Below are 26,441 nucleotides of genomic sequence, written 5' to 3' on the forward strand. Positions count from 1 at the left end.
TGTTATGTGCTGCTTGTTCATTAATCAGTATTATTCATGCATTTAGATTATAGTTTGCTACATATATTTGAATCTTGTGCATTTGGCATCTGAGACAGCCTTTGTTTAGAGAGCATTGTGTAATAAACCCCAAGCCTTATTCTAAAAGAGAGAGAGTCCCTGCATTTTATTTTACTTGTTCATTTAAGTGTTTGATACTAATGAATCTGCATTTACTGATATATTTAGCCTACCGTTCATTAATAAACTTGTGTGTGTTATTTCAAAGCACCTAAATTTGTTTTTCTTGCATTGCCTTGCCTAAAGGGAGTGCTGTGTCCTTTCCTCGTCTTTAGGAAGTGCTGTTCAAAGTTTATTTTTAAAGGTGCAGTGGTATATTTGCCTCCCAGAAAGGGAGTGCAGGGGTTGGGTGTGTTCTTTTAATGAAAAGCATATTCATTACACCCAGTGTCTTATCCTATCCATGATCCTGAATAAATATACGGTTTCTCGTTCCGGTACGATCTACCTAGCATTCATGGATGTCTTCCACGTTTTATCGCGTGAATAGGAACAAACTATGGCAGTCCATGTTGGCTATTGGGGTCGATGAAAATATCGTTTATTTCTTGGAAAGCCTTTATCGCTCAACTAGGGCGCGGGTTAGATTCTCACAAGATCTCTCGCACTTTGGCTATAAAACAAGGCGTACAACAGGGTTGTATTTTGTCCCCCATTTTGTTCAACCTGTACATTAATGACCTAGATACTGCATTACAAGTTACAAGGGTTGACTATCTGCAGGTAGGCCGACGAGGTCTGCCGGTTCTATTATATGCGGATGATGCGGTCCTCATATCTAGAACCGCTAGGGTGCTACAAACCCTGCTTGATTCCTTTTCCGCTTTCATGAGGGATCGGGATCTAACCATAAATGATTCCAAATCCTTTGTGATGCAGGTGGGCCTTTGTAATAAAAAGACCTTCCAGTTCAGGGTAGGTACTGCCCAGGTTCCCCGGACTGATGTTTTTTCATACTTGGATGTTATACTGGATGAGAAGTTGAAGTGGGGCCCACTAAAACAAAGGAAGAGGGGAGATTTAGTCCGGGCTAATTCAGCCATTTTTAACTTTGCCTCCAAATTAGGCAAAAGACCAATAGCGGCACTCCTAAAGCTATACCAGGCAAAGTGCGTCGCGATTGCTTCGTATGGTAGCAAAATTTGGGGACAGATAGCAATGGATGATTTACAAGTGGTCGAGAACACGTTCCTGAAGCTTTTATTGGGTGTTTCAATTGGAATATCTAACATGGGGGTGCACGACGAACTAGGAGTCCCGTACTTGTGTGACACTCTGGCTCTCCAGCCATTAATATTTTGGCTTAAAATTTGGAGGAATGAAGAATTGACTTTAACCCGGTCGATTATGAAATAGTGCATGTCTCTTGATCACTCGGACCGCATCCTATGGCTTAGCTATATAAAGACTAGTTTTGCCAGGTTGGGCAGAGCTGATTTATATTCTAATCCCGAAGCGGCGTCCAAGAACGACCTGGGCTGGGTAAAGGAGTCTTTGTGTAGCCTAAAGAGAGCAGAGAGGGAAGAGCAGGAACTGAGTAAACCCAGAGTTCAATGATTTTTTATGTTGAAAACTACGTCATTTTCTGAACCTTCTCTTTTGGGATCATTCAGCACATATGAACGATTTGTGCTGACTAGGTTTCGCCTGGGTTACTTCCACTTTGTTGGCCTTGCCTAGGGGGAGTGGCAGAGGAATGATTTTAGCACACTGTGGCTGCGACTTCATGTCTCCTCAGGATTTGCTTAATTTTTTATTCTTTTGTAGGTTCTATGCAACCCCCCGGAAAAACTTTATTGTCCCGATTTTAAGAAAGGCGAATTTTAGGCAGGCTCGTCCAGCTCTCATTTACCTTCAATTATTGCATGAGGACTTGGTTTTATTTGTGCTTAACTTCCTCAAATCTGCAGTAAAATGTAGGGCCCACTTAGATTAGATGTCCGGGTGTCACTTATTTTTATTATTGGTTCATTGAATCATTAATAGGGGATTAATGGTATTTTCTATCGTATTTTATCTATGATTCAGTTTTGGTATCTATGTATTGATCTGTATAATGGTTTTATGAGATTTTATTAACTACTGTTTATATATAACGTTTATGTTTTTTTATCTGAGAACCTAATAAAGTTTCTTTGATTGATTTATTGATTGATTGAAATTGAAGATTTAAACTCTGAACTACAGGATAGTATATGCTCTTCGAACCAAAGCCACTTTTACTACTTTGGTGGAAATTACATGATTTGCCACTAAATAATTGGTTTGCTCGGGGCATTCAAATCTGTTCAAGCAATTGAAAAATAAGCATTTTGAGTGGTCTCTTATGTAACTTGTTATACCCCCAGCAAAACAAATGATCCTTTGGGGTAAGTTAAATCTAGGTATTTCAAAGGCATGCCATACTGCTAAAAATAATATCAAGTGTTGTATTTCTGTTCCGCTGCCAATGTGGAAATGATTCAACTGTATTTATGATTTTCTTTTCATCACAATATTCAAAGATTTTATTTTGTTACAGACAGGGTGTTTACCCTTACAATTGGATTTAGATAGTTGCAAAATTGTTCCTTATAATGAAAGGCCTTTAAAATATTGTGATTTTGTTAATCCAGGAGAAATCCTTCCAAAGGAATTAAGGATGTAAGATTGTGTATCACTATATTGAGGGTGATAACGTCAACCATCAAAAATTTTGCTTCCATTTTTTGCCTACCACTACATCATCTAGGTAAGTACACTGTTACCATATTTAACTCATCATCTACTTACTTAAACTTACTTTATGATGTACAGGTTGGGTTGATATGCTCTACGTAATGTTTTTAGAACATGGTATACTGCAAGCATATAATGAGGATATACCGCAATATGACGTGTATTTATATTTTTATTTACATAATCTGCAAATTCATATAAACATTTTAAATCATTTCACTGTTTTATAAATTTATTTTGAAATGTTTGTATATTTGAATATGTACGGCTAAATAAAAAAAATGTAATGTATTAAATTGTTTTCCTTGTCAAGGACGATATCGATTCTAATTAAATAAAATTTGAAATTACTGCTTCATTTCAGATCCATGAACAGGCAGAAATTAATTTGTTGAATAGAACCGTATAAATGGCATCTGCATTTGCTAGTTTATTAAGAGCACTATGGTCCTATTCACAAAGCGTTTACTAAAAGTAGTTGAGCCTCTGCTCAGGCATGACTTATTTATTTTCAGAAGTAAGACATGCTCAATTACAAATCAAACTCACAATGCGTCTAATTCACAGAGCTATATGTGAAAATCACTTTAGCTTACAAGCACAAATAGAATTTTATGATTGATAAAAGGCCTTTTTAAATGTTATAAAATAATTTTTTGTCTGTAAATCTACACACCAAATTATTTTTCGACCCAATCGATCCTGAAAACAGTCAGAGAGTTAGGGCTTCATTTAGAGTTTTGCAAACAGGACACACGTTCATTGGCGCTCCTCCACTATGGCGGAGGAGCGCACCCCACTGCTTTCGAGCAGTGGAATAGAAAGAAAATATAAAATAATAATAACTTTAAGTTATTATAATTTTATGTTTCCTTTGCAGGCGGGGCTACTCTGCTCAAGGAGCAGGGCAGGGGAGGAGTGGTTTGCCCACTCCTAAGTGCACAATGACTGTTTGGTCGGCCTTCTCTGGCCGCTCAAACCAGTCAGGCACACTTTCCCCTTCTCAATGCAGGCTGCATTATAGCCTGCATGGAGAACATGCCCACCACTACAGCCCCTGGCTGAGCGCCGTGTCATGGTGCTCAGACCAATTACAACACTGCATTGCAGCATTGTGATTAGGTTAGGGGAGGGAGCCTGGCTGCCTGCGTCCTGTTCTTGAAGTCAGAAACAGGAGAGCAGGAGCAGGACCAGAGATGCGTGACCCGGCGGAAAGGTAAGTTATTTTTTTTTACATTTTTTGTGTGATGGTCCCTCCTGCAATTGCAACTCCCCACCTCCTCCCGCGTGACACCCCCGCAACTGCCCCCCTATCTGCGAGCCATGCCGTCCACCGTCCGTTAAGTTTCTATCGGCTACTGGCCACTGGCTAAGCTGGCGGAAACCTTACACTGATGACCCTCCATACTTTGGGCTGTTGGTGTAAATACCACATACCTTACACCCACTTAAAATGGATGTTCTGATATACATTTTATTTTGTTTGGGACTGCCAGGAATAGTCTGACAGTCCCAATTAAAAAACCCTGGAAGAAAATTCCGAGGGTGTTGCAGTCATTTATGTTTTGTTTTACAAAAACAAACTTCCACTTTGGGAGTTTACTTTTGTAAAACAAAAAGGTTTTGCTGAGCAGCCATGAGAAACATGGTGCCCGCACAGCAAACTTTCAGAGCATGAAGGGAGCCACCCTGGAGGCATACAGTTCTCTGCCATGTAGGCGGAGATTACGAGATATGGCCTGCTCTATGTCCGCCAAGTCAGCAGAAGACATCCCTCTGCTGCTCTGGTGGAATGGAGTACCGCCACTAGGTTCCTAATGACAGCCTTAGTTAGCCCTGTAAAGATTAGAAATACATACATTCCTAAATTGGAAATAGGAATAATCACCCCAAAAATAGGCGAGGGTGTAAAGGGGTTTCTCTAAGAGTGAAAAGTATTTTACCTCTGGACAAAAAAACAGAAAAACTAGGCAGTTGCATATATTGGAAAGTTCTGCCCCAAGCAGTACTATACTCTATGTACAAGTATGAAAGTAGAGATCATGAGCAGCACCTCCGGTTATCTGCCGGAAACGCTCACCATCTCATGTGGCTCTCAGCACACCCACAGCCAGAACACCATCAGATTAGAGACAACGAAATGTAAACAAACAAAAAAACACAATTCAACAGGCCTTCTACATCTATGCACTCGGGATCTGGAACAATATCTCTCTATATTGATCATCAGGACTGCCTCAACCCTGATGCAATACTGGAAACGCTGATGACGCACCTCTTTAGAGAACACTACATCACAATGCAGTAACAGTCCACTTCTGCTTCGGAACCCGGCAACATCACTTGTTGACTGTATCCGTGCCTTCGACACAGCGCAGCACTCCGCGGCCTTCTGGCTAGATCTGCGCTATTACAAATACCACATATATACAAATTCCGCTCCCATGTTAGTTTGTCAAATTTATAAAGGATTTACAAGTGTGCACCTGCTAACCTCTGACTTTCGCAAGTGTCCAGGTTTAAACTGGGAAACCTCTGAAAATTCTAAGAATTCAGAACTCTGCACCCATGCAAGGCTTTAAACCTGCATGCGCAAATATCAATTTATTAAAGAATCCGGCCTACAGGTTTTTTTCGCGATTAAGCATGTTTTACTCCTTGAAGTTCATGCCTTAGTTACGTTTAAACCCCAAGTAACATAAAGCTACTTCCAGAAAATGCTTTGTAGACCACACCTGGACACTGATGCAAACTTACACATAAGTCAAGTTCAAGGCAACAACTCACAGAATAACCTTTGTGAATCCACTTGGGCAATTGTATTTGTTTCTTTTTTCCACTTCAACATAAACTCTTTATGCAAGGCTCAATCGCAATCATGATAGGCAGGCAGGTCTGGAAAAAAAGGGTGTTTCACGCCTTACACAAGCAAATGGCTATGATAATATGGCAAAAGACCTCATTAATGTTGGATGAGTGATCCTGTAATCACACTAAAAGAATTCAGAGCTTTGGGCCAGATGTACAAAGGTTTTGTGGTTGCAAACCGCCCAATTCACAGAATCGCCCGTTTGTGATCGCAAAAATACCATTTGCTATGTACAAACCACAAATTGTGATTGGGTAAAATGTTACTGAATCGCAATTTGGGTTTGCGACCCAATATCAATACGGTATTTGGAAGGGATGTGTTTATGGCATTCATTCTAAATGCCAAATCTGAATGGTGAAATAGGGTCACAAAGCATGAATACTTTACCAGCTACAAGTGAAGTGGTAAGAAATTTCCAAAAGAGAAAGAGTGCTCAGGGGCCCCAAAACCCTTTGAGAATGATTACTAATGTTAGCGATTTATTTTTTTAATTCATCCCGTTTTCGTTTGAGGAAAACGTGCCATGTTTGGACAGGAATTGCTTTATTTAAAAGCAATCACAGGCATGTTGGTCTGCTGACCCCCTTCCCCCCCAGCAGGCCACCACCCCTGTGATGACTGCGATTCCTAGTGGGTCACAAATTGTGAACTAACTCATTAATATTCATGCATTAGGTCAATTTTCAACCCACTAGGAATTGATATTTTGCGCACCAACCTATTAGTATGTAGGTCGTTCAGAAAATACAGCCTTGGTCGCAAATTGCAACCAGTATTTTGCAACTAGTGATATATACATCTGTCCATAAAAGCAGAATACTGGAGGGGCTTTGGCTTGACAACTTTAGGGGCATTTGCATGGGCAGCAGTTGTGTTAATATGCCTATGAAGTACTTTAATTACTCATATCTGATTGAAACATTGTTAACAAAGACCCCTAGTCAAATACAGCAGAAAGAGCTTTGCATGTGTAAACCCAAGTCAAATTTAGAAAACTAATGGGTTTTAGAACTCTGCTGGAAGCCCATCACTACTTGGTGTTTTTCCACCTGGACATTTCTTGAACCACGGACTCTATTCCCTCAGCTTGTCTGCTCAAGGCTGTCAGCTTGATCAGGTGTCAATCTGGGCAATGTTAGACCATTCAAATAGGTCCTAACCCCATCCATCATAGCCCTCTCAGAGCCTCTATACAAATGAGCGAGGTAGTCATGTAGCAACCCTTTAATGTTGGTTCGGTTTAGGGCTACCATAACATCTGGCTTTCTCAGCCACATTATGGTTGTACTAGTTCCATCCTCTCCCATTTCAATACCCAAGGTAATAACTTCCCCACTCATTCTCCATCCCTATGTAGTTTCTGCCTGTAATCCCTATGAGTAAACGTATCCGTGACTCACGGTCTCTCTATCTCACATTGCACTTCTAGTATTTCTTGTTTGTTTTGGTGCACTATTGTTACCGTTGAAGGTCTGCAAACCACCTCTTCCACTCCCTCAGGACCTCATTGAAGTTGTATCTGATTCCACAGATTTTACTCATCCACTTGCGTTTCAGGGCACCTTTATGTCTTCCCATTCTGTGGCCCTGTTGTCAGCGGATTCTTAGTTCATCATTAGGTAGGTGTTGATGACAGCATGAATTTCACTTCAGATACCCAAGTCCACCACCATCTGTGGTCTCAATCCTCCCATTATTTTCCTTACCCTTCAACCCTACCTTCTTCTTCAATTTCCTGGTTCTCTTTAGGTCTCCCTCCTTCTCTTTGGTACCATTTTCTCGAGCACTCTATTCACACTTCCTCACCTTTATTTTTCCATTCCACTTGCTCTCTTTCTCTTTTCTTCTGTTTCCCTTTCCTTTTTCTCTCCTCTGCTCTCTTGTCACACCTGCAAGAAGAATGGACTTCTCATATCTGCCAGCACCTGTACTGACCTGAACAAGCATTTATCCCTTCTTTCAATTACCTTTCTCTTTGTTTGCCTCTCTTCCTAAACTCTCCACTGCCTCCCACCTCTCCATTCCTGTCTCTCATTCCCTTTCATTCTCCCTTGCCCCTGCTGCCTCTAGCTTCCATTCTATATTGCACTGGGCAGCACTTCTCCTCGTCTACCTGCGACCTGTTTCTTTGGTAGATACTGACTGCATTCACTTGACCCACAGAGTGAGTACAAAGATTATCCACTGACTTTGGAGAACACATAGGTCACGTCTTCATGTATACCACAAGCATATAAGAGGTGTTTAATTCTATAGAAGAGACCTGTGCAGTCTCAAAATCTGTTAAAGAATATTTGTACTCACTGTATAGGACGTCAACTTTTAATATTTGTAACTTCTTCTTGTACCTTCTACTCTCTCATTGCACCTGCACCCTGCTCACCCTCACGCACACTATTATTCAACAACCTCTCACACCCACTCCCCAACCTCATTTGTGTCCCCTTCAAGGCCAATTTTGACCAATCCAGCAGAAAAGACTGTACAGAAGATTCAAATTTTCTGAGTAAAAGTAAATTAATTAGCATGCCATGTTGGTGTTTATATTGTATCTTATGCTTTCCAGGATTAGCAGCAAAATACTGTGGGGATAAGTGAGGGAACAATGGAGGGAAATGGGATGAGGCAAGAAAGTACATGGTATGATAGCCAGGCATTTCTATCTCTTCTACAACTAGACCAAGGACACTAAATCAACTTTGCACCAGATCTGGGATGTTGCTCCCTCTCTCATTTAATAGGTTTACCAAGTTTAACTGTTTCCTTTGCAACTGTTGAACCTTCTTCAAGGAAAGATGAGGGATATTGTAGCGAACATGCAGTGTCTGACAAGAACATGCCTGAAAATGTATCAGCATATGATTTCACCCATGGTAGTGAGCTTGAGTGGTGCTACACATGGCAACTAGTCGTAGTATCATTCAAATGTCTCCCAAGAGTTGGCTCAGTTACTGCAATGCAGGGCGATGACAATCCCAAACGCATGAGCTTTAAAACAGACCCCCTCATAGCCAATACTTGATATTGACGGAGAGGGCACTTACTGCTGCAGACTTACGGCCCTACAGTCACCAGTCGCTGGTTACATGTATAGGCTCGTGGGACTCAGCTGGCTTCAGCTTGGATGTATCACCCACTCCTTGAGGCTGACCAGATTTTCATGACCAAAAACTGGTACGCACATAGACATAAAATAGGAATACGTGGTGGCACATAGCTTGGATGCTGAAGGACCACAATTAAAACACCCTTGACATAGAAGACCTACATGAACACATCATAAAAAATATTTAAAAATCCTGCTTCATGCAAGAAAAAAACACAAACTAGAATAGTGTTTCAAAAATTGAGAACATTCTATTTCAAAAGATTACAACACTAGAAAAGATCAGAGATCATACATGATCTCATGTCATACATGAGCAACTCCTTCAATGTGATTTTGTTTGCAATCTGGAACTCGTACTCCAGTATTTAAGAGTAAAATAAGACTAAAAGTCGGTTAATGTCAATGAAGAAATCAGAAGTGTATAGGCATGAAGGGACAGATGGAGGTGGTCGAGAAGTGGCAGTGATATTTGTTTTTAGATTCCCTTCCTGATTCGGTGTACACAGATGTGTGCTGGCCTCTTTGATATGAAATTCATGAGATGAAAACACCCCATCCCCCATATGGGGAGGAGTCCCCCCCGCAGGCATGGCCACGGCTGAGAGGCTCCTGATTCTTCACTACTTAATACCTGTCCTAATGTGTGAATATAGCAAGAAACCACAGCACTGTGGGATTTGAGTGTGCGTTGAATTTGGCACTGGGGAAAACTCAATATACAAGGATGTCACAGAACATTGTCAGTAGCACATCAGAAAACATGTGACTCACAGTTTCCAGGTGTACAACTGCCAATGTTTGTTAATAGGAAAAAACTCATAAACCTGCACCTGTTCATAGGAGTATTTCTAATGGTACTTATTTACAATTTTTTGTGGCTCATTCCTAGAGTTCTGAGGGTGAGCATGTGTTCGGTCTGATCATTTGTCAGTGTGCTCAACAGCAGAGTCCATCACCTATTCTTATTGATATGATAAAGAGTGTGTACCATACCTGGGCTTTGGAGAGACAAGACAGGGCCTGCTTGTAGTAAATCACAGCCTTCTCAGGGTCCCCTACACGGAATCTGGCAGCTGCAAGCCCTTCGCAGGCCTGCCATTGCCCCTGGATGTCACCTGCAGAATTGCATGAGGAGACAGGTAGAAGAACTGGTCACACACATGTTCGATGGCGCATAGTAAAGGAAATGCTAAGTGGACTGTGCTGCTTATTCGTTAGACCATAGAAAATATGGTACTTGGTTGGGATATGGTGAAGAGGAAAAGAAGGGTTATGAGCAAACATCCAGGTATGGATGACTTCAACAGAAAGAATGTGGAACCTCTCGGTGGGGCTTGGAAGGGGCATGCTACAAAGTAAGTTTCTTACCAGAGTCCTTAAAAGCTTGTAGTGAATGCAGGTAATTGTCAGATGCTGCCTCATTGTCTCCGAGCTGGCTGAAGGCATAAGCCAGGTTTCCAAAGCACTGGCCCTGAGCCCTCCGATTACCCAGAATACCTGAAACAAGCAGACACGTCATTGTGGAGCCTTCCTTCAGATTGTTCTACTTTTCACATAAAAAAATCTTTTCATTACATTGACTATTCTGAGATCTCTGAGATTATGCAACTAAGTACCAAGGTGCACAGATCTACAGAAGGATCGAAAGACTTCTCAATAGGCTTTGGCTTTTCAAAGGCTGTGAAGGCTCCAGTAGGGATAGCAGACCCTAACAACCTTTTGGAGGTTCCATAGCCTGTTGTGGAAATCTAACAGTTCCTCTATATGTTTGCCCACGTTTGTCTTTAACAGGTTTTTCTAGCTTGCCAACAACAAAGATGGGTGGAGCACTTTGAAGGACTCCTGAACCAACCCGTGCCACAGTCTCTACTACACATACAACCAGTTGACAAGGACTTGCCAATCAACTGAAGCAGACCAACCAAGGAAGAAATACGGCCAGCTATCAAACATATGAGAAATGGGAAGACAGTGAGACCAGACAACATTCCTGCAGAGACACTCAAGGCAGACATTAAAACATCAGTAGGCAAGCTCCGCACCATGTTTGGAAGGATCTGGTAAGATAAAAAGGTGCCATCAGATTAGAAGGAGGGATATTTCATCAAGATCTCCAAGAAAGTTGACCTGAGTAACTGCGTAAGCTATAGAGGGCTAACTCTCCTATCAACCCAAAACAATGTGTTCAATAGAGTCACCCTGAACACAATGAAGGAACAAGTCGATGCTTAGTTGCGAGACCAGCAAGCTTGCTCCTGCCAAGATAGATCCTGCACAGACCAGATTGCAACACTGCACATCAATATTGAGGAATCGATGGAATGGAACTCCCCCCTCTATACCAACTTCGTCAACTATTAGAAGGCATTCGACAGTGTGAACCGAGAGACCCTTTCAAAACTCCTCCTCCAATGTGTTGTGCCAGATAAACTCATGAGAATCTTCAAGCACTCTTTCGAGGGAATGACTTGCAAGATGGCCCATGGAGGACAACACATGGAAGCCTTCCAAGTGAGGACTGGAGTCTGCCAGGGTTGTTTGCTCTAGCCTTTTCTCTTCCTGCTGGCCATAAGATGGATCATGAAGACATCAACACCAAGGAAAATAAATGGGATCCAGGGAATAACACCGGACGCAGCTTAACGACCTGGACTTTGCAGATGACCTGGCCGTACTTCCATATCCATCTGCAGATACAAGAGAAGACCGACAATGTGGCAGACACATCAGAATAACTAGTCTTAACATCCATAGTGGGAAAAGCAAGAATCTGAAGGATAACAAGGCCAGTACAACTGCAGTCACTCTTAGAGGCGATGCACTTGAAGAGGTTAATGCCTTCTACTACCTTGGCAGTGTCATAAACAAGCAGGGCGGCACAGACGCTGACGTCTAGGCAAGGATTTTGCAAAGCAAGGGCTCCATTCATTCAGCTAAAGAAGATCTGGAGCTCCAAGGACTTAGAACTGCAAACTAAGTTCAGGCTTTTTAGCACCAGTGTAAAAACAGTCCTTCTGTATGAAGCAGAAGCTTTGAGGACAACAGTGACCACCACCAACAAAGTCCAGACCTTCATCAACACCTGTCTGAGGAAAATCCTCCAAATCCGCTGCTCAAACACCATCAGCAACAAAGACCTATGACAGCAGAATTGCCAGCTCCCTGCTCATAAAGCAATCATGAAAAGACGCTGGGGCTGCATAGGTCAAACCCTCTGTAAGCCTGTATCAAACACCAAAAGGCAAACCCTGACGTGGAACTCGAGGGAAAGGAAAAGAGGAAGGCAAAGAAGCACCTGGCACCGAGACCTCGAGGCTTACTGCAAGGAGATGGGTTACACCTGGAGTCAGATTGAAAGAAAATCCAAGGGCAGTGATGGCTGGAGAGTGCTGGTTGATGGCCTACACCCCAGGAGGGGTCGTAGGTATAAGTAAAAGTCTGCCCTAGTTTCCTAAGCAAACTAAAATAATAGTGATTGCAGTAGAATGTATGGGCATCTTTAATTAAATTATCACATGGCAGCCATTTTCATTAATTTCACATCTCTCTGCAATGCCTTGTTGTGTTGACAACTAAATCATGAAACATGTTTTGAAACTATTGGTGTGACCATGTAACTATTTTTGCAAAAGTGACAGATGGACTTCAGGGCCAAGGTGGAAGGTAGCTATTCTTGTCTAGCCTATGTGCTTTCACACACAATAGAAATGAAAATAGAAACAATATGGTTTGCCTGAATGCACCACACAACCCTTTTACAAATTCTTTTAAAATAGTTCGGCGTCCTTGTGCATCTAAAAGGCACTGCTCTCTGGAATGACATACAGAATCTTCACTCCTTACACATGACATTTGTACCATGCAAACAGCAAAGCAACTAGAAAGCCAACTGTGTCAGTCTATCTTTATTTCTAATTCTCTGTTCATGTGGCTCTAAATTTGTAATTTTGATATTCCCTGTTACTTTGGCTATTTGCAAATATTCCCAATTTTGGTAAACTACCTGAGGTGCTTAGCCCCTGGTGGAAACAAATGGATTAATTTTAGAAACGAAAAGTAAAACGACCAAGTTCCACAATCTTATATCGCCATCTGTCTTTATAACTATCTGAATGTTTATGTATTTTGTTCTTCACTTCTGTATTCATATATGTCACTTCGATTTAAAGCCCATTCCCAGTCAACATTGCTGGGGTTTACCTTAAACAAACATTTAACTACACCTATAGCAAGATACTTAGTAGGAGCAGGGAGTTGAAAGTGGCCAATCTTTCAAAGTCACACTAAAAACAGTGGAGTTTTATTTTTTGGGGGGGCCGGGTGTGTGAGAGCTTGAGGGGTAAGGAAATTAATAGGTTGTTTAATAGGGAAATAGGGCTACATAGTTTCCGCAACGACAGGGGGTGATAGATGGAATGCTTCAAGTAATCTCAGACACTGGCGATTGCTCGGGCTTCATCCCAGTCCATTGTGTTTCGACCACCATGCTACTCAAGACAAGGGCTGGCCTTATGCACATCAGTAGACCCTGTACCTTATGCGAACAGTCCATACCGAACTGCCAGGTGAGACCCCCCGCTGGAAGGACCACAAGCAACCTCAGACTGGTTTCACACTTTTTTGAGCTTTTCGGTAGGTTGTAGCTTGACTTGTATTTGAGAGAGGATCAGTTCAGGGTATTGTATTGTATTGTATTGTAATTGCATTTGTATAGCGCTTACTACCCCTGACGAGGCGTCGAAGCGCTTTTCGGCGAGTAGCACGCTACTCCGGAACCCACAGATGATTAGTATTGAATTAGTATAGTGAAACATGCAAGTAAATTTTAAGTGGTGGATATGTTAGTCATTTATTTGGATTCGGAAGGATAGCAGAAGGATAGAAGAGGAAAAAAGGTTTGTATTTCTATAGCGCTTCTTACCCCTGGTAGGGGGTTGAAGCGCTTTTTTTGGGCGAGTAGCACGCTACTCCGGAAACCCATAAAGGATTAGTGGTGAATTAGTATGGTGAAATATGAAAGTAATTTGAGTGGTGGATATTAGTCAGTTATTTGGAGTGAGAAGGATAGCGGAGGGATAGAAGGGAAAGAAAGGTTTGCATTCATATAGTGCCTGTTACCCCTGATGGGGTGTTGAAGCGCTTTGTTGGCAAGGAGCACGCTACTCTGGAACCAATAAAGGATTAGTGGTGAATGAGTATAGTGGAATATGGAATTAGAGAAGTGAACATGTTAGTCTGTTATTTGATTGAAAAGGATAGTGGAGGGATAGAAGAGTGAAGGATTTCTTTTTTTAGGTCATGGCAGTAGGAGGCGGCTTTTGGATGAGTAAGAAGGGTTTTTGGAGGGGAAGAGTCAGTGGGAAGAGTTTAGAAAGGCTTGTTTTGGGGGATCGGTATAGTAAAAGAGGTGTCAAATGATGCAAGGAGGGGTAGAGTAGGAGAGAGTCAAAAAAGGGTTATTTTGGGGAACATAGTAGTGGTATGGGGTTTGGGATAAATGAGATAGTGGGTGTAGAGGATATAATGATAGATGTATAGGGTGAGAGATAGGGTAGTGCATTGGAAAGAGTAGTAGAAAGAAGTTTGAGATGAGTCAGAAAGTTGGGCTAGAAGATATATTAAGAGAAGTATAGGCTGAGAAATAGGGTAGTGCATTGGAAATGCTAAATTAGAAGAAAGTGATAATTATATAGGTCTATAAGTACAATGAAAGTATATAGATGCATAAAGGAGGTAAGTATATGCAGATTAAAGATATTGATAGAGGTACAGGATAAGAAATAGGGTAGTGCATTGGATATGCTTTTTCAGGAGAAAAGTAACAGACACACAGATCCAAGTACATGGAGGTACATAGATGCACAATGGAAGCAAGTACATGTAGACCAAATATGATTTTATTTTTGTGTTTTTATAAGATAATTATTCTACATGTTTACACAAAGCAATACACAAAGATAGGTTTGTATCTATAGTGACAATTAATGCTTATATACAGAGGGACACATACATAGGGTGGCTATTAATGAATGGGAAAATGGGCAGCATTTCTGGCCCAGGTCCCGAACGGGCTCAAACAGGCACTCACCATTGTCCTCTCCACCCTTAACAGGCTCAAACAGGCACTCACCCTTGTCCTCTCCACCCTTAACAGGCTCAAACAGGCGCTCAAACAGGCACTCACCCTTGTCCTCTGCACCCTTAGCCGCGGTGCCCGGGCTAAGACGCCCTAAGCCGTGGCAGTTTATAGCCATAGTAGTCAGTAGACTTCATATTGGAGCAGGACCAAGATTGATTCACATTTGTCTGTGTCTAATCTAAGGTGGCATGGTGGGCAAACAAAATGGGTTTGGGATGCTACCCTGAGTGATTGCCAGTGGTTAGACTTATTGCAAGTATTCCTCCCATCACCTTTTGTGTGTTTTACATAGTTTCCCTGCCATCTTTTAAAAAGGGCAAGCGAGGGTCTAGTACCAAGAAGCACCCCACTTTGGAACACATGCCATGGTCAGCAGGCCGACTGTGCCCCACAGCAATGCGGCACATATGGTGAACCACAATTCTAGTGCAATATTAATAAGCGAGGGTATCTTAATGAGGATTCTAGTCCTAGCCCTTCAACGTGGGTAGGTAGGTGTGGTCCGTGCTCCCCTAGGACTCACTTATCTTCGACCAGTGTCACCCGACATTTGCAGAGATCATGCTCTTCCTTTGGGAAGAAAAAGCAGGCAAAAAGAGCCAAAGGGCAAGTGTTGCAGTCATTCACATTACAGAATCCTCATCATGTTTTTGGGTTGTACAGTATTGTACTTCCCTTTCCCTGATGTAGAGTAATAACAAGAGGAGCAATGCGCCTGTGGTTTCCTTTGCTAATAGCACAGAAAGTTCTTCACTACCAGCCTGAACATTTCCTGGGTCTTTACCATGCCGGGTGGAGTTCAGAATATCAAACGTCTGCTCCACTCCTTGGCAGAATGCCCAAGTGGTCACCTGCACACTACCTCCACTCCCACCAGTGGTCTCATTTGCACCCAATGTCTTTGGCACATTGGGTGGAAATTGAATTGCAAGGCAGTGATACAGTAAAATAAACCTTTTTACCACATGTCTGTGAGGATATCATTACATTCAGTGAGCCTTAGTCTTTTCTGGTGTAATCTCCTATCTATCGCTTTATGTACCATCTGCTTTGCAGCCTTCGTTTGCTCCGATGAATGCTTAATCTGTGCTTGTGGTTGTCGGTGGTGAGCACCAGCAGTCATTTTTGGGGACCGGGCCATATTTTTGACTAATAGCCTCTGGCGCACAGCAAGAGAGAGAATAGCAAAAAAGTAGAATAATGAAGCGAAAGATAGGACAAAAAAGCAAGGATGAGGAAGAACCGGTAAGAGTGAGATAAAGAAACAAGATCAGGTGGTGTAAGAAAGAGGCAAGAAGTGGAATTTAAACTTGGCAGTCTTAGAATTCAGCCAGTGCTTAATGTGTGAGAAAAGTAGTGCCAGGCCCCTCCTCAGGAGGCCACTGCATCTTGAACCACCCATTGCCCCTGCCAGCCCAGCCAGTGACAGTACCAACACAACTACCAACCATCCCACTCCTACAAGTGTGACAATTCAGACTATTCTAGGCCCCCAAAGCATTCAGAATGGCTTGGGCGGCAGGTATTAGTCCTTTTAATTGTTTATTTAATTAATAAACAAATGTTGTTGTGCTCCTCTTTAATTTAAAATAACAGTGCCACCTTTTAGCAGACTGTCATAAATACCGGTGTTGGGAATTAAGTGCCGGTGCCCAGCACCGGAAACCACTGGCTCAAATTAAGCACTGTATTCAGCAACGAAGTCATTCGGCAGTACCAGCGGCAGGTGCCTAAGAACATTTTGGGTCCCTGTATTTTATTTCTTTACTTGTACAAAATAAGCAATGCTGCCCCCTGTTTCCACCTTCCAGAGTATCTGTGTTCTGCCCCAGCAACTTACTGTGCAGGTAAGCTGCTTTCCTGTGGAATTCCACCGCCATCTCAAACTGTTCCAGGGTATTGTAAGCTGCACCCAAGTTCTGCAAGACCACAGCCTCTTTCCGCCCATCCGTTTCTTCAGTTTGGCAGAAAGGAAGGGCTTTCTCAAAACTCTCCGCAGCCAGAGCAAAGATTTTTAGTTGGGAATAACTGAGACCAATATCATTGTACAGTTTACCTGTAAAGAAAAAGTGAAACTTTGTTGTACAGATCAAGTATATGTATGCCCTTGTAGTAAGCTGGGTCTTAATAAGAATACTGTAATACGAAAGACACAAATAAGTTTTACAAATAGTCTAATAGGAAAGACACAATTGAGTGTTACCCTCACATGTTGTAGACAACGAATACACAAGTACACATATTAGAAACTATGTTCATTCAACAAAACAAAATTGAAACATTTAAGGATAATTAATTAAATGAATGATGGCTATTTCAAATGTCTTTTATCGAGAAAAATAAAATGCTGGATGTTTAGATAAATTAATAAGACAGAAGCATCACTCTGAAACTGCTGACCAATTTGTAAACGGACAGATGTAATTCCATCCACCCATGCTGCAATGTCTCAAAATGTATGTAATGTTTCTTTTAAACCCTCTAGGCCCATATTACCATCCTACGTAGTTGAGTTGGTGGCCTGGTACTGATGGACAGTAACCATAGTTACCCCTAGATGATACTTACTGCCCACTTGAGCTCAGGCAATAAAGGCACAGGCCAGCAATGAGTGGGCACTGTGTGATCTGGACAATATCTGACATTACCACCTGAAATAAAACATTTACAGGCCCACCTCCTGTGCTGGAAATGCTATATAATAAGGGCTACTGTGTGTGCTCCCTGTAGACCTTCACCTTGATTGATTCATTCCTGTTTGTAACATGCTTCAGTGCTGCTTTACCTACATTTAGCTTTAATCTCACTGTAGCCTATAGTACCCAATGATGTTCAGTAAGTTCAAAAACAGCAACTCGGTTATTCATGACTGTCACTAGTTTTTTTTGATAATCAATTTTTATTGACTTTATGAAGACCAACAAAAGAAAAACAATACCAGCTATTAGTACAATTATCAGTGCAAAACAAAGACAAGAGAATATTACACCAGCATACAGAAAACGACAGGCAAGAAGAAGATAGCATCGCGATTGTCACTAGTTTAAAGACCACCTGGAAATCTGGGTTAGTAGGTACGCTGCGTGCAGTACTCGAGTGCTCTCTGTATCCTGCACATGCATTGTAATTGTAATACAAGGCTTTTATCAAATCAATCGATTTGCAAAAATGGCAGGGGAAGCGGAAGTGACATCAACACCCTTTGATTCCTATGACATCACAAGGTTGCACCCTAGTCTCAATCTTAACCCCTCAACAGTTTCCTATTCCCAATGTAGAGGTTAGGGGCAAGATGTAGAACTACAAAAAAGTAAACAGGGCTCTTCAGACTACTTGTTGACTTCCTGTTCCTCCTGCTGCTTTCAAAATTCATGAGACCAGTGCAAGGACAACACCAGGACTCCCAACAAGGGTGGCAGTTTCTACCCAAGCCTTCATAGATTTATGGCATAGGCCCAATATAGTATTTGGCGGATTAGTTCCTCATTTTAAGTAGGTTGTATCAACCGCATCCTAAGTGTAGGGTCCATTCTTTTTCTGTTCTTCGAAAAACAAACTCCTGCTTTGAGAGTTTGTCTTTGAAAAACAAAAAACTTTTTAAACATTTGACATCCACCCATCGTGGTTGACGGTACCAACCGTCAAATATTTCCTACATAGACAGGAACCGCCATTACGCAGTTTCTGTCAATAGAGAGAGTTGTCCTCAGGCAGTCTTCACAATCTGGAAGGTATCAGAATTTAAGTCCTTTTCCTCATATCCTCAGGAACCACCCATAAAAACCTCACCCAAGTTAAAGAACCTTCTGGTCTAAAGACATTTCCTCCCACTGCCTGGGCAGTAGAATAATGAACGATGGAAAGTTAATGATAATGTTGATGTTAATGGGAAGTTGTAAAGCGCAATCTGTCTCACATATAAGGGTATCCAGGCGTGCAGGTATTGACACAAGAGCAAACCAATAGCAACAAGGGATCAGTTAACTAATTAGCCAAGATGAAAGAGGACGAAGGATCCAGATTTTGAAAGCCCTATGAAATGCAAGATGATGTGCCGTTTGCCACTATGTGACATCTGTACCCCAAGATTGGTTTTCTAATTCTACAAAATTAAGGCAAGAAGATGGCTTCAGCCCGTAAAAGCATCTTAGCTGAGCAGATCCCTAGTGTGTCCTTCAGAAGAGGTAGTTCAATGACAAAAGAGACAAAATTAAAAACTTCAATACTTGAATAAGAAAATATTACACAATCCAATAAATGTGTTGCATTCCTATGGAAAGACCAAATATTTGAAGGTGAGTTATTATGAATGTGAACTCCTTGTCTCATTCATCTCCCTGAAGAAGCTCTCTCTCAGCTGACATGTACAGCACCTTTGACTTCATAGGAACAAAGCGTAATCTCTTCCAAAAGGTACAAATGTAACTATTTTAAGTTGTCGAGCATGACAACAAATATCGATTATGACGAGAGTCAGGAAGAAACAGCAGAGTATCTGTGATGTCCTGGCAGAAAGTTGTGCCTGAGCTGACTGTAAGGCAGTGACATTTTGACTAAATCTGATGCCGAGCAGCAGTAATCCCGGGCACCTGAGAAGCCTTCAAGGAGGAGATCCAGGGTAAGACTTTTCGTAATAAAACTACAGCAGATCCCTCTCGTACAGCATTATATGAGGGGGGCCCAGGTCCCTGAATTTGTAGCTAAATTCAGCAGAACCAACCCATATAAAATAATGTAGCACTGTTGAGGTGAGAGGTGGAGCTCATAATGAATAAGAACCACCAGAATCCCACTTTTGAGAGCTATTAATGTATGGTCTAACCCCAGGGACCCTGAATAAAGAGTCAGGAGCAGGACTGAAAGAGTGGAGGTGAATTTTTGCAGCCACACGGTTACCCAAGATTCTGTTTATTTAACTACCAGGGATTTGTGACCCGGTGATGTCAACCTTCTAAAAGCAAACCAGTGTTTCCCAACCCGATGGGATTATGACAATTAGGACAACCTATCCAGTGGCGTACATGGCTAGCATCATCACTTTAAAAGGCTTCACGCTGAGAACATCCAAAATATCAAGAAGGTAGGCTAATAAATATATGTGAATATGGTTACTTGCTCTCTAGGTGTTATGGTTGAATGCCTAAAGCTAAAGTCAAGTTATCGGATAACTATATAATCCGTAGTCTAAAAGCCTCATCACCTAGTTTTTGTCCTGGTATTGATAGGCACCTTCCCCGGCTACTGATACAGGAATATAGAAAGTCTGGGTGACTTGCAATACTGAATGATTAAAAAAGTGTAACCTGTGGGTACCCTCTGAAATGAGGAATTAATGGAGCAAAGGGTAATTCCTCATTCACCTCGACGTTTTCATCACAAGGCAACTCCTCAAGTGAAACATTTCTGACCTGGCAAGTTACTGCAGTTCAGGTGATGCGGGGGACTGATGTGAACGGACCCGTTAGAAACACAAGGGCCCTTATAATAAGATGCAAAGTGGATCTTCAGAAACTTCACAAATAGGGTTCATGATGAGGATAAAATAGCCTTTCTTTAGTGTTTCCATTAACAATCTTTTATGCAGAGAATGTCGTGTCAACTTCAAATTGCTAATTACACCATTCAGCTTAGAAATAAATACAATGTTGTTACTCCTAAAAACACATGTTTTGGACATCAGTTTTTTTCACCTGATTTTGATATTAGGAAGCACTACACTAGGCTTGATAATCTTGTACAGATCCCGATCAAGCGCTCAGTTAAGGGACACAGTTCCAATAAAGCTAAAAACAGCATCAACTAAACTATAATGAGCAATACAGCCTACGAAGAAGGATGTATCCATGGAGGGCTTCACAGACAAACCCCATATTTCACATCATCGTGCAAAGGACTCAGGTCAAGTTATCTTTAGGAGAATGAGAAAGAGACTGTTATTAATGTATTTTAGCGCTATGTTGTAAATAAGCATCAAAGGGGAAGATGGTAAAGCACTGATGAGAGGGGTCACTATAGCAACTCAAAAGTAAAAGTTCACGTTTCCGGTTTATTGATAACTCTCTTGAATACAGAAGCACCCACTGTTGTGTGAGAGCTATCTGCCAACAAGGGGGTGAACCCACCTGCTGATGTTTCACTTATTTTCCTGAAAGAAAAATCAGAAAAAAAGTAGTTAGCTATTATTACGGCATCAAAGATTTGTTTTGCTATTCTCGCAAACCTTTTTTTTTTATTTGCAACTGTACCTATTTACTGATATCTTAATTTTTATATTCTTTGTAGAGCACATGAATGCCATCTCCCAGCCATTTCAGAGCATCAGGCCACTAGATGGACAGTGAGAAAATGAAGGACTGGTTGAGAAATAAAGTGTTTGTCAACTCATTATAGGACCCAGTACCAGAACAGAGTTGGGTTTGGATCCCTGCCCGATCTTCCAGGCAGTGAGATATCAGTCCAACCTCAGTTCCCCTAATTGTAAAATCCTGGAGTGCTTGGATGGAATCTAAAATTGACTTTACAATGCCCTATATAAAGCTGAGCTTTACCATACTTTCAAAAGCAGACACAAACAACGCCAGAGACTCCATTGCTCCTTTCTCATGCCACTGCACCATAAACAACCAAGTTTTGTGTGCAGGTTAATACAATGAGCCATGTTGTATTACTAAACAAGAACACCACTATCTTCGAAGGCTCTGAGTGCCAATGGCTGTCTTCTTGTTTTAGTATGTTTTAAAATGCCGCAACAAAATTGATGGGTGTAGCTGCAGCACCCTGAAAACAGAGGGACCCCCCTTAGGCCACTCTCAAGTTCATGCATGGATTATATGAATAGCCCAGCCCTATGAACCTTCCCTTCATTACACTGCAGTTGCCGTCTTCATTTCAGAAATGATAGGAGGTTGAGCTCAGGTAGCAAAAGGAATAAACACATTTCGCGAAATTTGCTACATTTTCAACACAATTTCAAGAAGTCGTGCAGTTTAGCACATCAAGGCACACATTCTAATCTGGGCAGAAGGACCCATTTTGTATCCAACTGGTGAGGCTCCAGAAACCACCTCACTACCCCAACCGAAGGCGGAATGTTGAGTAACCACCTTTCACATCACCTGTGAAGGGAGCTCTCGGTTCCGTACTGTACCCTGTCATCTGTAACCCCCACCTGGAGCTCCGCAGCATCAAATTCTCCAGTGTGATACACAAATCTACTCGAAATTCTCTTCAGGTTCAGACATCCAACTCCTCAAACTCTCCCTGCACCTCACCCCAACCTGGGTGTCCAGTATCGGCCTGAAGTTAAACTCAACCTAGACGGCATTCCTGTTATGTACCAAGAACAAAAAGCAAGAAATGTGCAAAAGTGGCTTAATGACATGAACCTTGACAGTTGTGAACCCCAGCTTTCACTGAATGCCAAATTACTTGGACTCACCCCAGACACTAATCTCACTCTCAAGAAACATATTGGCAAAAAACAAAGAAGGCCTGGTACCAGCACTCTTTTCAAAGAAAGTAAAAAGGTTTCTCCTAGAAAGCGACTTAAGAACTGCTGTTCAAGTCCTCATACTCTTGCATCCGGTTAGTGGTAATGCTCTGCTCCTTGGCTTCCCAGTCACCACCATGGCACCCATTAAGAGCACCCTACATGCCACAGCAAGTCTCAGCCAGGGCCTGAAGAAATTTGATCATATTGATACAATCCTGATGAACGCCATTGGCCCCAGTTGCCAACCCGTAACATGTTCAAAACCAGTTTCATAATTTACAAAGTCATCCAGACCAGCACCCCCACTTATCTTGCAGACAACCTTACCATGTCTAGTGGCTCTCGGCACACCAGCAGTTAGGACACCATTAGACTCGAGACTTAGACCCAAGACTTAGAAGTGTGCACAAAAAAGTAAAAAACAGAATCCCTACTTCTATCCCAGCCAGCGTCCAACTACACACTCATCATGTAGGAATGTGTTACCGGTGCTAGCTGCCAGAATGGGATGGTGAGAAGGAAAGACTACAGTAAACTGACATATCTTAAGCGGTGGTAGTACCGTATCCCACTACTTGGAGCTTAGGAAGTCACTGGGGGTCCGGTTCTGGCTTATAAGATGGAACCTCTGCACCAAGAGGATAGGACGACCTATCATGTCAACCGTAGGAACCTCCGTAACCTTCATGATTATCTTCCTCTACATGCACAAACACCCGAGCAAAGTTAAATCCCATGGACTCCATTTTGCAGAGGGCTGTGTTTGCGTATGCAAGACAATGTCATTCTAAAGATTACATTGGCCCACAGAAACTGGAGCATCTGTTGTTCTAGCATCAAATTTGAGGGGGGATTCAGAGCATTCCCCAATGGACTTTGGTGCTGGAAGCCAATGTGGTGTCTTACAGGTACGTACCTTCAGTATTATTTGCCATAGCCAGGCAAACTCTGCAATTTAAGGGAAAATATTGACTATCACAGTGGTGGCAGTCTGGCAAGGTGATGATCACGATTGGGTGCAGACAGCGAGAAAATCAAACAAGCATTGCCAAAGGCAATTTGGGGTTGGCCACCAGCCTTTGGGCTGTCAATGTTTGTTTTGTCACTGTCTGCAAAGCTTTATTGTAGAGGAAGCTGTCAGGCATTGTTAATAAGAAAACTGGCTGAAAGCATTTGACAAAAAATGTTTTGGTCTCAAAAAGCACACACTGCCGTAATAGACTTTGGCACTGAAGGGAACCGCTTTCTGTGAGGATGTGCTCCTTGCGAAGGGAAGAATGCCATCACTTCTAGTGAAATTAGTCAATATGTGAAGTGGGACTACTATATATACTGTTGTGGGTGGAAGAAAAATGTGAATTACACACTAACAGACCATTGGAGAAAAGAGCTTTCTGAAGGTAAGTATAGTTTCCATATCATTTTTCTAAAATGAAAAAGGTCTCGGGTAATGCGACCCCAGATATAAAAAGTGATGAATGAAATGCTTGAATTAATCTCAGATACTAGTAATAATTTGGGGCCACATTCCAGTCTATCTTTATTTACACACTAAACAAGCCAGACCAAACATATGGAAATCAACCCCAACACTGCTCCAATAAGGAGAGTACTGAAAGGATACACCCATTTTAAACTGGAACAAAAGCAACTCCAGACCGGTTTAGGTCTTGTTTAGGGTCACCAGACGTCCCAGATTCCCTTGGACAGTTCCGGTTTTCAGTGGATGGTCCTGGTGTCCGACACTTTTCTAAATTTAAAATATATGCATGGGTGTAAGAAGTGTGGGGGATGAGGGGGATTTACCCGCCCCAGATTTATGAATGGAGTGGACACGGAGGACAAAAAATCTCCTGCACACGTCCACTGTTTGCAGGGCAATTGGAGCGTTAAAACGCTACCTAGTTCGGCCCTGCTTTTGACCTGCCATCCGTCCGGGTCCAATTTAGAAGGTGGGTTATTGGCCAGTGCCCGAGAGGGCAAATTCCTGAAGCCAGATGTAGTCTGTTTTCTTTAGGTTTGGGGCTGGTTCCCCACCTAGCACAAATTGTTGGCCGGCCTTGTCATTCCATATAGAATTAAAATGATCAGCCGGAGCAGGCACAGCATGTGGCACATCTCCTCCTATCCTGGGCTCAGGGCACAGCAGCGAGGCCTCAGCCTCTGCTTTGAGGAGGAGAGTTAACAACCCACTGGCGATGGGAAGTGCTGGGGGCTCGAGTTCTTCTTTGATCCTCAGAGGCCACCCCCACATTCACGGTGGTCAAATAAAGCCTCTTTTTTATGCAACCCAGCTCAAATACAGAAATAAACTGGAAAGCAAACCTGTTTATTGCCTGTTTATTGCAGATTTGCCACTTAATAGAAGTGCATTGCCAACAGATGCCCTGGGCAATGTATTACTGCAGTCTAGCCTTTCAATTACTTTAGTTCAACAAGAGGCCCGCTATGAAATCATTTCAGATTTATCAAACATATAAAATGTTTGATCATGTACCGCTTTTTGATAAAAAAAAGTGCTTTCAAACCAAACAAGTTCTGCTGTGGTGTGTTGGCAGGATCGGACTGGCCTGTAGGGCAATCTGACGGTGCCAGAAGGGATGGTCCAGCAAGTCAGTGTTCCGCTGTGTTTTTTGGCTGTTTGTGGGTCTGTTTTATGGTCTGGTGGGCGGCTGGTTTTTGCTGTTGAGTTCCCTGATATTAACACAAACACTGCTTATAGCAAGCGCACATGCCGTATGCCATACTCTGAGCCACTGGAATTATGCGAATTTTCAGCCACAGCATTTTTCAAATAATTATGGATTTGCCAAACACCTCAACATCTGCTTCATAATCTGCAGATTTTAAAGAAAAAACAATTTGCTTGTAGCTCAAATGATTTAAAAGTTAATAAAAAAAACAGCAACATCTTAAAACGCAGTGGAAGACCCTCTGTAAAAGTTGACTGGTCACCTTTCTGTTGCTTATCGTTGTATTTGGATATTAAACTGGTACTAATGAGGTGCAACCAGTGCCCAGACAGTGTTAGAAAATGTAAAAATGACAAAAACAATTATGCTATTACAAAATGTGATGCATTCTGCTGCATAATTTGCTTTTTCTTGCCATATAATTTACTGAACTCTACCAGATAATTTGGCCCTCCCCTGCCACATAATTCCAGTGGCCCTGGCCATACCTTGCAGAACACCTATAAAGTGTGTCTTAACAAGTGCAGTCCTGCCCCGATTTGCAAAGGTGGCCCACTTTTTTAGCTACCTGATTCGCTACTGGGGCTACTTCTATTTTGGTGCCCGGGCCTGTTTTCTGTCCCATTCTGACCCTGCCTCCAGTAATTGTGACTACCTTGCAGGTCATAGAATGAGACTGCTGTCATGAATGAGTTTTGAAGTGAGATAGTGATATTAAAATAAGTTGTTTTTATACAAAGTGCAATGCTCTTTTATCAAATACAGCCTAATGTACAGTAGCTCAGGGAGTCAAGACATCTGCCAAAGCCTAAGTATTACTCTACCCCGCTCTCCTGCGCGACCCAGGGGAGCTGCCTGACACCCTGCCCAGACACCTAGTGTAACCTGGAGTTGCCAGATCTACGCTGAACTTGCCACACTTCGCTACAATTCCACAGCCTCCGGTTGCCAGGCAACCGGACGGCCACCATCTTCACTGTATTCTTCACTACAGCTGCGTAGAGGACCACGAGGTAATGTCTTCAGTGACTTTGTGTGCATGTCATTTTGGCAATGTGATTGTTCCTGCAGCATCTCCAGCAACAAATCTGTGATAATATGAATCCTTGTCAAGAGAACACGACGAGACTACAAAGAGGTGAATCTCCACCAAAGAGGGGTCTTTCCTCTTAGCTGTATGAAGAAAGTACATCTTTGTTTGGTGCAGATGTCTTCGTATTCCTCTGCATCACGAATGCAACACCAAAATTGGTGGGAAATGCACTTGGGGGGCTTATTCCTAAACTGTCCATCAACCTGGTAAAAGGCAGGAAGATCTTTTATTCTACTAAGGAAAACGGAGCGGGGCCAAACGAGTG

General features: G+C 42.2%; 1 protein-coding gene across 5 annotated transcripts in view; it reads right to left on the reverse strand.

The window, feature by feature from the left end:
- TTC24 (tetratricopeptide repeat domain 24) overlaps nt 1-26,441 on the reverse strand; it is a 156,897-nt gene that overhangs the window by 38,516 nt on the left and 91,940 nt on the right. For all 5 annotated transcript variants that reach the window (XM_085638190.1, XM_085638188.1, XM_085638191.1 and 2 more), the window contains 3 exons: nt 16,739-16,954; nt 10,128-10,256; nt 9,753-9,874 (listed from right to left, as the gene is read on the reverse strand). In XM_085638190.1, coding sequence (XP_085494316.1) covers nt 9,753-9,874; nt 10,128-10,256; nt 16,739-16,954 — 467 coding nt within the window. The remainder of the gene's footprint in view (nt 1-9,752; nt 9,875-10,127; nt 10,257-16,738; nt 16,955-26,441) is intronic.

Source organism: Triturus cristatus, chromosome 12, assembly GCF_964204655.1.
Source record: "Triturus cristatus chromosome 12, aTriCri1.1, whole genome shotgun sequence".
NCBI lineage: Eukaryota > Metazoa > Chordata > Amphibia > Caudata > Salamandridae > Triturus > Triturus cristatus.